The sequence below is a fragment of the Electrona antarctica genome (genome assembly GCF_951216825.1).
Source record: "Electrona antarctica genome assembly, chromosome: 12".
Classification (NCBI taxonomy): domain Eukaryota; kingdom Metazoa; phylum Chordata; class Actinopteri; order Myctophiformes; family Myctophidae; genus Electrona; species Electrona antarctica.
The window spans coordinates 50804381-50816036 of NC_136793.1; the positions used below are offsets into that span (position 1 = coordinate 50804381).

Sequence of the window (11656 nt, forward strand, 5' to 3'; positions counted from 1 at the left end):
ATTATATATCAGATTGTGGACGGGCTTATTGTGCTGACAAGCGCGTTGCTTGATGACGTGGCGATCAGTGTGTTCAGGTTGTAGTAGCCGAGCCATGAGGCCCATATAGGCGGCAGGAGCCTATCTCCTACGTTTGATGTACAATTAACACTTTGTGTGCCCACGCAAAAGTGGGTGAAAATCACTTTCACCTAGAAAATCCATTCATTTTTTTTAATTCAGCTGACTGTGGAGACACATGCTTGAACTTTTTACTTTGAAATGTTTTATAGTTTCTGAGTTATTTAACTTAAACGCCCAATGCATTCCCAATGGCAATAACACAAACTTTGGCACCACGTATTAAAAAAATAATAATAATTTTTTAGATTTTTTTACATTAAAAAAAAGACGTCTTGGGCACTGCGCGTGCGGTAATACCAAAGACGTCCACAGACGTCTTGGACACTGGATGTGTTAAGTACACCCCCTGGACATGACGCTGTAGTAGTCATGTCGTAGGGACTTAATACCCCAATTCAACCCTTGATGCTGAGTGCCAAGCAGGGACACTGGGTCCCATTTTTATAGTCTTTGGTGTGACCCGGCCGGGGATGGAACCCAAAGCTCCCAGCAGTGTTGTTAATGTTTTTGGCAGCACATTTCTATTTTAGTTTAGTCATAGTCTTTGGAATGAAACTTAATTTTGTTTTAGTCACATTTTAGTCACCTGGAATGTTTTACTGTTAGTCTAGTTTTAGATATTAGTCGACTAGAATGTATTTTGGCGGGCCTTGATGCTGTCGAAATGAAAATAGCCGATCTACAAGCTCACAACGCGTAGCAGCTCGGCTATTTTCAGCATGCAACCAAGTGTAAAATGACTTGCCTTTTATTGTCTCCACCAGGCCGAAGGCATGGGGAGAGAGTATGTTTTGCACTCCGTCCGTCCGTCCGTCCGTCCGTGTGTGTGTGTGTCCGTCCTTCCGTCTGTGAACAGCTAATCTCCGGCACCGTTAACCCGGTCGATGCCAAATTTTGCACACACACTCCCTGGATGCCAACGATGAACCTCTGCCCCAGAACGGCCTGTTATAGCGCCACCAGGAGGCCACTTTGTGCAAAACAAGTTTTTGGACAGTACACCTACAGATTTTGTCCAAACATCACGCAAATTAGTACACAGTCTCTCTAGAGCCATTCAACAAAACCGTTTTTTCAGATTTCTCAGACTCCATCCTGATTGGCTAAGATTGAGTGCTCAGTTTCAAACAAAATGCTGCAAATCATGTGTGATCAATCGTGTGATTTCCGTGAAATTGTGCACGCACATTCCCACTAGGCCTAGGAAGAAATGCCATATGAACATTTTCAACTCGGCCTCATGGTGGCGCTATAACTGGCCGAAAAGTGTTTTTACCTCTAACTGCACGGATCTGTGGATAACTTTGTATGCCAACTCCCTAGAGGCCAAGGAAAAACCTTTGCCTGGAATTTTTCACATCTGCTCTTTATAGCGCCACCAGGAGGCCGACACATTTTCTAATATTACTCCTTCAGATTTTATCCAAATTTCACGCAAATCGGTACACATGCTCTTCATAGTCATGTGATCAAGTCGGGTTTGTTTGATTTCTCATAATCCACCCTCATTGTACAAATCGCCACAACTACTCAACGCAGCGTTGAGTTTGTGCGATTGTGGTGAAATTGTGCGCATGCATATAGGCTTTGGAAGAAATGCCACTTGACAGTTTTCAAATCAGCCTCATGGTGGCGCTACAACAGGCCAAGCCGCGTCACACACACACATACACGTTTATATTGCTAAACATTTTGCCAAACATCACACACACACTCCTATCCTCCTGGTGGAGACCTGTGCCCAGAAGGGCACTTTTTCTAGTTTATACTGGATCTCTTGTCCACTAGTCCCTTCCTAACATTTTAGTCTAGTTTTTATTTGTTGACAAAACTGTCAATATATTTAGTAGTTTTAGTCGTCATAGCTTAGTTTTCATTTAGTTTCCGTTTCGTCAGTGAAAAAAAAGGCAGTCGACGAACATTTTTCGTGTTAGTTTTAGTCGACGAAATCAACACTGCCTCCCAGTCCCAGGGCGGACACTCTAACCACGAGGCCAGGCCACTGACCTGGTCATTTCAATAGAAGGATTGTTCAAGCCTAACAGCATGGCTATAGTAGATACTAACGTGTCATTTGATATACGTTCCATCCACAGATAAAAGCCCTGCGACTGCCCAGTCCTCGCCCTCGCCGCCGCCCAGCCCGGCCGACAGCCACCCGAGTCCTCTGGTGGAGCCTCTGGTCAGCCTGGCCCTGGAGAGCAGCAAGGAGAACCAGCAGCCCGCAGAGAGCCTGGGGGGCCTGCAGGGGCTGAACCCACACCCTGAGGGAGGGAAGAGCACCCCGGGGGGGGGCATGATGATGATGATGACGACCCTGCATCAGCCCACCACCCCGCTGGGCATCCAGGAGCTGGTGGCCATGTCCCCCGAGCTGGACACCTACGCCATCACCAAGAAGGTGAAGGAGGTGTTGACGGACAACAACTTAGGTGAGTCGTCATCGAATCATCATGGCGCTGCTTGTTGGTTGGCTCAGAGCGTTGGTGCACTGGACGCTTTTCCGTTTGAACCCATGGCTCATGGACTCGGTACTGCATGCAGGCTTTTATTTTTGTTCGCATTTCGGCTCAAAGAAGAAAAGCCTGGGGGGGGGAAACCATAGAGTATTAAAAGGATAGAGACTGATCTGGCGCGAAGCCCCCCCCCCCCCGCTATTCATGTCAGTGGAAGTTGCTCAGTGGTGTTTTGAAGCACCCGGAAGGACCGTCTCAGAACGTCTATTTCCGCATTTGACCACCACATTTTGGTGGTCAAATGCGGAAGTGCAAACGAGCGCTCAATGTTAAATAAAGCCCAGCTGCACGTTTCCCAGTCATAAATCCACGGGTCCGCTTGTAGTCCCTCCTCTTACCACTAGGGTCCAGTGCTTCAACGTTGGAGCGCCTCACTGGCCCCTTAATTGGGGGAAACCCATTGGAAATTCTGGCATAGGAAGTGGGAGTCGACTTGTATTTCGCGAACCAATAGCAGTGTGCGGAAATTGGTGACGCCAGTGTTCTCCCGGGGAGGGAGAAATCATACAGGCTGGTCCATGCAGGCTACCTGGCACATGGCCCTTGATGCATGGCATCTGCCACCTGTCATCTCTCTCTCTCTTTATCTCTCTCTCTCTCTCTTCACACATTTCTGTCTCTTTCCAAAGTAACTGTCGGAGCATAAATATTTTTTTAAATATATAAACGGTATGTATTACACCTATGCCCAGTGATGTAATGATTAAAGGCCCATTCATACTCCTTACCCCATTTTGTGCGGGAACCCCCTTTTGGTGAAAATCAAAGAACCACTGACATAGAAACATAGCTTTTTCAGAAAACTGTCAGGATGTAGAAGACATTTTTAGAATCTGATCTCAGGTCAAAATGGGTTAAAGGCCTTAAGGCAGCCATTTTGCTCTTACGTCACACTTCGGGGAATATACTGTAGCTGATGATGAGCCATTGAGCCCCTTCCTACCCAAGGATCCCTAACGTCTTCCTCTTCCCTCTTCGCCTTACCTCATCTCTGTCAATGATATCACACTTCCTGTTTGGTTCCGTAGTTGTCAAGTTACACTGACACACTTGATGCATGCGTACAGTAGGCGTGTACCGCTTGGGTATATACTGACTGTATCATGTTGTTGAGAGCGCTGCTTTGTGTTCCCCATGCAGGCCAGCGTCTGTTTGGAGAGAGCATCCTGGGCTTGACACAAGGCTCGGTATCGGACCTGCTCTCCAGACCCAAACCCTGGCATAAACTCAGCCTCAAAGGCAGGGAGCCTTTTGTCCGCATGCAGCTCTGGCTCAATGACCCTCACAACGTGGAGAAGCTGAGGGACATGAAGAAGATGGAGAAGAAAGGTGGATTTGTCACCTTTTATTTTAGTATTATAGTTTGTGAACCGGTTCAAATTCGGCACATGTTCTCAATCTGCACTTATTATTGATGGCATCTGCTTCACCTCCTCATCTTGTTCCATTTGTCATTTTTGCACCACTGGACTGTGTCCATGTTGCTGATTTATTCCATTCAAAAGCCATTTCTTCTGGTTACAATCACCCGCTACAGTATGTGGAGTTTATGATATAGTATACTACAGTGGTTCTCAAAGTGGGGGCCGGGGACCCCCAGGGGTCCTTGAGGGAGTTCCAGGGGTTCCCCAGCTAAATGATAGTTAGGAACCAAATGGACCCTTGTGGGACTCAGAGTGTACAAATGGAACCAAATGGTTCATGTCGCTTCTCTCCCTGAACCAAATGGACACACTCTCAGAGTAATTTAACAATATACATTGGGGTCCCCGAGATAGAAATGCCACTAAATGGGGGTCCGTAGCCTAAACCTAATGCAAGTCAAACTGGGGGTCCTTCAAAATATAATGGTTGAGAGTCACTTGCTAGAGCTGTAAAAATCGTCTGCGGTGATGATTAGTGTCAAGTTGGGGGTCCTTGACATGAAAAGATTTGAGAACCAATGGTATATTACTATAATGTTTTTTTTTCTACTTCTTTGAAACCAGATATCATTTGTGTCTTCCCTCCAGCCTACCTGAAGAGGAGGTACGGGCTGCTGAGCACGGGTTCCGACAGTGACTCGCCCAGCACTCGCTCCGAGTGCGTGAGCCCGGCTCTGGGGTCTCTGGACCTGTGCCCTTACAGCCAGGTGAAGAAGGCCAGGGTGGTGCTGGGGGCCGAGGAGAAGGAGGCCCTGCGGAGGGCCTATCTCCTGGAGCCCTACCCCTCGCAGAACACCATCGAGATGCTCGCCTCCCAGCTCAACCTCAAGACCAACACGGTCATCAACTGGTTCCATAACTACAGGTCTGCAGTTCTAGAAAAGCGTGAATATGCAGTGGACAGAATATGAAAGAAAAGCCTTTAATGTCCTTACGGGAAATTGGTTTCCACGATGAGTCAAATGGAAACACAAAAACACTAGATATGTGCAGTTTGTGCACTAGATTTAAAATCGTAGAAACATAAAAACAACATTTAAAACATGTAAACAAAATAAACGTAAGGCTAGCACATGCATAACCTACTGGTACATCATCTTGTGCCAGAAGAAAGTAGCTACAAGAAATATGTAGAAGACATATTAAGACATCAAAGCTTTACCAGGCATTAAAGGGATATTTCACTTCACTAATTGTATTGTCTACTCAGGCTCATGTGAACACCGCAGACAGTTTTTAAGTTGCTTGATTCAGTATTTCGATATTTGATATTTTAGCTGCCCCGCCCACTTCCTATACAAACGCATTGTAACTTCAAACTCTATTTTAACCATGATAGATTCATCGAAAATACCCAACCTTTTTTACTGGTGTCCTTCCAATACGTGAGGGGCCGTGGTTTTTCATTTACTGTTTTTATTTATTTTTAATAATTATTTTTGATGTTTAGGGTGGTCTCAGGTAAAGTGGGCCGTCAGGTAAAATGAGCCAGCTAAGGTTTCAGCTTCCTAGCTCCTAGCCCTTTAAGTTTTAACAGCCAATGGCTGCACACGTTTCTTGCCACAGCAGTACTTGACATAAAACAATTTATTTGATTGGTCTATATTTTTTATGGTGGGAGGAGCAATGCCTCAAATCCAGACCGACATTGGAGAACACTCGGTTAGTGTCCGTGCAGGCAAATGTTACTTGCCAATGATAAGGTTTATAAGTCAAGAAAAGTCTAATCTACAAAAAGATATTTTGAATACATGGACCACCCATTTCATCTAAAATGGGACAGCCATTTTATCTGTAATGAGACTCTCAATTATTGTAATTTCTGCATGCTTGCACCTGTGTGATTGCAAATAGGTTGCATCTGTGTGATTGGGGCTGTTTTTGCATGCACATACATTTCCTCCAAAACACAGAGTTCAATTGACCTAAAGTTGAACAAACTAATGTGTTAATGTTCATTGTTTTATCATTACATGTAATTCTACACTGTATCTTGCATGCTATTCATTGTATTAATACGATGTAGGCCTAGTGACATTATTTTTTGAGTGGTGTAAACCACTCCTACAACTGGCTTTTGTGTGCAGAAAAAAATGAGCATGGTTGCTATGTTCAAAATAATTTCTGACGTAATTAAATCACACCCGGGTGAACTGGATGACCGTAGCAACCATGGTCATTTTCTCTGCACAGAAAAAGCCAGTTGTGAAATCACATCCGGGTGTGATTTCATTACGTCAGATCAGAGCTGATCAGGCTACATAATACCTTACCTTATTTCATTACGTCAGACATTACGTCAGACCACAGCTGATCATGCTATATAAAACCTTACACCACTCAGTTCACACGGGTGTGATTTTTTTTATCAGAAATGACTGTTTTGTTTTTGCATTTTTTATGATTGTGATTTTAGCTGAACACCTTTTTCATAAAAAACAAGTCGGCTAAGCAATACATCAGTATTATTTGAGATGAAGGCCACCATTATACATTTTTTGAGTGGTGTAAACCACTCCTACAACTGGCTTTTGTGTGCAGAAAAAAATGACCGTGGTTGCTATGTTCAAAATAATTTCTGACGTAATTAAATCACACCCGGGTGAACTGGATGACCGTAGCAACCGTGGTCATTTTCTCTGCGCAAAAAAAGCCAGTTGTGAAATCACATCCAGGTGTGATACATACATTTATCAAAAATCACACCCGTGTGAACTGAGTGGTGTAAGGTTTTATATAGCATGATCAGCTGTGGTCTGACGTAATGTCTGACGTAATGAAATCACACAAAATATGTATGTAAAAAAAGCTATCATTTTTGATAAATGTATGTATCACACCCGGATGTGATTTCACAACTGGCTTTTTTTGCGCAGAGAAAATGACCACGGTTGCTACGGTCATCCAGTTCACCCGGGTGTGATTTAATTACGTCAGAAATTATTTTGAACATAGCAACCATGGTCATTTTTTTCTGCACACAAAAGCCAGTTGTAGGAGTGGTTTACACCACTCAAAAATGATAGCTTTTTTTACTTAACATATTTTGTGTGATTTCATTACGTCAGACATTACGTCAGACCACAGCTGATCATGCTATATAAAACCTTACACCACTCAGTTCACACGGGTGTGATTTTTTTTTAATAGATTTGTTTTTTTTTAATGATTTATCAACATTATCATTGACAACTCGGATTGCTTTCACCTGGCATTTCCCCTGAGCAGTGATTATATGACTGATGATTGCACCATATCAGATGTGACGCATTGCATCTCCCACCATAACAACCATAGACCAATCAAATAAACTGTTTTATGTCAAGTACAACTGTGGCAAGAATCACGTGCATCCATCCATTGGCTGTTCAACTTTAAAGAGCAAGGAGCTAAGAGGCTAAAAATAAATGTTGGCCCATCTTAGCTGATCAGGTGGCTCATTTTACATAAATGCAAAATCTAAAAAGATATGTGACACTTATGTTTCAAAAGCTGTAGGGCCTAAACTATTTATTTTTTTATTATATAAATTTAAATCAAACATATTGAAAACAGTCAATGTTTTCGGCGGCGGTGGCTCAGGGGTAGAGTGGCTGGATGGTAACCGCAAGGTTCCCAGTTCGAACCCGGGCTATGGTGTCGAAGTGTCCTTGAGCAAGACACTGAACCCCAAATTGCTCCTGATGTGCTGGTTGGTGCCTTGCATGGTTTCCGCCGCCATCTATGAATGTGTGTGTGAATGGCTGAATGTAATGCACAATCTATGTAAAGCGCCTTGGATAAAGGCGCTATATAAATGCACCATTTACCAATGTTAAAGGAGCATTCAGTGATTTGAGTGATTTGGAAAACCACCCAGTCCGCCCCGGTAACAAAATGTGCACATGCACGCTCTACAGTGGGGGGAAGTGCAACAGGCCAACAGCATGTGCACCAAGGCCCGCCCCCACTCAATCATGATTGGAGGAAGGCCCCTCATCCTGATTGGATGAAGGCTTTGCCACCCGCCACCAAAACTGAAACCAGGGGCTCACTGGGGACAGGGAGGAACTCCTTATATGGTCAGCACACTCTATAGTAGGGAGGATTATCCAGAAAGAAATAAGTGATATTTAGATTAAGTCAAATCACTGAATATACCTTTAATCATATAAACCCAATTTAGTGTCATGCATCACTTTTTCTTAGTTCCCCAGGCTGATTACCAAAAAGCGGCCCAAATTAGCTGACATCTCCTTCTTCCGGCCTCTTCCTGGAGGAGATTATTTTCCAAAATAATTATTAAAAATAAATAAGAACAGTAAATGAAAAAGCACAACCCCCTCACGTATTGGAAGGACACTATCGGTCACCAGAAAAAAGGTTGTTTTCGATGAATCTATATTTGAAGTTATAATGGGTTTGTATAGGAAGGGGGCGGGGCAGCTAAAATTAATATCAAATATCTAATTACTGAATCAAGTAACTTAAAAACCGTCTGAGGTGTTCACATAAGCCCGGCCACTTTTAAAAAAAAAGTGAAATATCCCTTTAAATGAACAATGCAAGAATGCAGGAAGTGCAGGCATGGAGAAGTTTGACAATCATGTCATTTAAGCTTATAGAAAATGTTTGCGCACCGTGTAAATTGCACTAGACAAGAGAGCGCGTCAAATCGAACTCCAAATGCCTTCCACTGCAACACTTGCATACTTTAAACATGTTTTTTTGTGGCTTTCGCCTTTATTTTATATTTTTTTATGGAGGGACAGACAGTAGGCTGACAGGAAATGGGGAGAGAGATGGGGGGAAGACATGCAGTAAAGGCCGACGGGATCGGGAGTCGAACCCGCGGCACACTGCCAGACTGGATTACCAGCCAAGGTGCCTGGTGCCTTGTTTATGGGCCGACAAATGGTTTTGATCAGAACGCCGATGTTCTGTCTTCATTTCTGACTTAATCAAGCATCTCGTTTGGAATATAAACGCTTCTAGAGAGACTTCAGATGTGACAGTGTGAACTGTGAGGTAGTACCGGAAGAGTGAAAATCTGAGAGTAAATTCTGCCTCATCTGCGTGGCACTCTAGCGCCTTTTATTCTGAAAAATTCCCCGGCAAAAGTAGTGTTAACATGTCGCGTTTTTTTTGCGCAGGTCCAGGATGCGGCGGGAAGTGCTGATGGAGGGCCTGCCGGACAACGACACGGACGCAGAGCACCACAGCTACTCCCCCTTGGCCCCGCACAGCCCCCCCTACTCCGACGGAGAGGAGCGCAGGCTGCCGCAGCCCTCAGGATACGTCCCACACTCCGGCCGGCCTCTCAGCGCCAACGCGTCACTGCAGCGCGTCAAGCAGGAGGCGTCCGACAGGGAGGACGACGGGGAAGAGATGGGCTCCAGGGAGGGCTACGCCATGAGACAGCCGAGGGTTCAGTGTTTCTCGATGGCCGTCCAGTTCCCGCAGTTGAAAAGCGAGCGCGAGGACGGATCTCCGGCCGGCTGCCGCGAGCCCCACTCGGCCGGCCAGAGCCTGAGGCAGCAGCAGGAGGAGGGGATGGGTAGCGTCCAGGCCCAGGGCCTGTATCACGGGCCGCTCTCACAAGACGGGCCCCAACGAGCCAACCAGTCCAGGCACGAGGGCGACGACTCCAGCAAGTCCCCGGTGGACCCGGTCAGCTTCAAGGCCTCCTCGGAGCCGTGCCGCAGCAGCCTGGAGGTGTCGCTCAACTCCCCGTCGGCCGCCTCCTCGCCGGGCCTCATGATGTCGGTCTCCCCCGTCCCTTCCTCCTCCGCCCCCATATCGCCCTCGCTGCCCGGCAACAACCCGCCCTCGTCGTCGAGCACCAACAATCACAGCCTGGACCCTAACCCGCTGCCCCCCCTCCTCCAGAGCCCCAAACTCAACCGGAGCTCTCAGAGACGCACCGAGAAAATGGCCAACCTCAATAACATCATCCACCGGTTAGAGAGAGCGGCCAATCGAGAGGAGACACTGGAGTGGGAGTTCTAGTGTCCGTCTCTCTTCACACACATCCACATCCTGCTCACGCAATACTCTCAAAGAGAAGCTTCCGGAACACGAGGAAATGGAGCCTGGCTCCTGAAGGTCTGTTCTCCTCCTCCTCCTCCTCCTCCTCCCGTACTGAAAACTGCTCACAGAAAATGGAAAACACAGAGCTAAACATACAGACATATTCCATAAGAGAACTTTTAGGAAAGTAAAACAAACAAAAAAAAAATATTTATAAATGTGTTTTAGGTTTTTTTGATAATGAATACTACTTTGAAATATATGTGACAGCACTAGCTGTTGTTTTACCTGTTGGACTTGATGTGAAGACTTTTGCAGCTATGGTGTCATGAAATGTACACTGAAGTTCTGTAGATTGCCACTGGGTGAGATTAAAAAAAGACCCCTGTCTTAAGCCATCAAAAGCACTATAACTATTTGAAAAGAGACACTGACCAAATTTGCTACTTTTTGAATAGCAATTTTTCAGATTTTGTCTGTAAGACGGGACAGTTTAAGTCGAGTAACATGAAATCCTACTTCTGACTGAGGGATAGTCCTTCAAGACTCTAAATATTCCACATCTCGTATGTACTTAGTTTCTTGGTGATATGTTTTGAAACTATTTGTAACTCAGACGTATAAAATGTGGTTGTACATGTTGTAGAATTGTCTGCAATAGCCTTCTCTAAACCTGATGTAGCATGGTATTCACCTGACCCCCTCCTATCCTCTGTAGTTAGTCACCTGTGATATACTTGAGCAAAAAAACGAGAGAAAAAAAGTTTAAAAAGAATTCAGCCAAAAAAAAGACAAAAAAGAGAGAAAAGAATCACAACAAAAAAGGAAATGTTAAAACTAACGAGTATACCGTAGTATTTTTAGTGTTTTTGTTTTTGTTTTCTTTGGATAATCCTTGAGGTTTACAGTTCTAGGGCCCGTGTGCTTTTGGTAGTAAATGAAACATTCACTATACACGAGCACAGTTTACACGATTTATTTCAGACTTATACCTCTCTGAACTGGTTCTCAGACTGTAAACGGGTGAAGAAACACAGTAGATACACCCGGTTACCTCAGATTTCGTTGATCATTATGATCATCATGCTATGATCACACGTTTCATTCTTATACATATGCATTAACCACATTCTTTGAATAAATGGAGGAACATTTATTTTGTATCATGCCTCACAGACAGAACAGTCTGAAATCGGTGGGGATTGCTGCGATTCCAATGAGGAAAAAAAAAAAAAAAAGTTATTTCAGTCACAACAACTAATATGCTACCATTTGAAGAGACAGGAGGCAAACGATCCTGCCATTTTACTGACTCCATCATGTGGTCAGTCACTCTTGTTTCCTCTGCACTTTTACCTGGAAAAAGAGGAAACACTTTTGAAAATGGTAGGCTGACAATTTCTGCCCTTGAATTTATCTTCCTTTTTTAAAAAGGAAACCACTACAACTTGACCTGATGAAACAAGCTAGACTTCAACTCAATTTAGGAAGAGGTTTTCATTTGTGGGCAGTTGCATAAGAAATGGAATGAACCATTCCACCACCAATATAATATATAAATGATTATGTTTGGGCTATCTCACA

General features: G+C 44.5%; 1 protein-coding gene across 1 annotated transcript in view; it reads left to right on the top strand.

Moving 5' to 3' along the window:
* The window catches only part of cux2b (cut-like homeobox 2b), a gene marked incomplete at its 5' end in the record, with an annotated part of 94825 nt that extends 83597 nt beyond the window's left edge, over window positions 1-11228 (top strand). Inside the window, 4 exons of the mRNA XM_079517019.1 lie at window positions 2220-2555; window positions 3780-3968; window positions 4652-4928; window positions 9196-11228. Coding sequence (XP_079373145.1) covers window positions 2220-2555; window positions 3780-3968; window positions 4652-4928; window positions 9196-10051 — 1658 coding nt within the window. The 3' untranslated portion in view covers window positions 10052-11228. The remainder of the gene's footprint in view (window positions 1-2219; window positions 2556-3779; window positions 3969-4651; window positions 4929-9195) is intronic.
* Window positions 11229-11656: the final 428 nt, after the last annotated feature.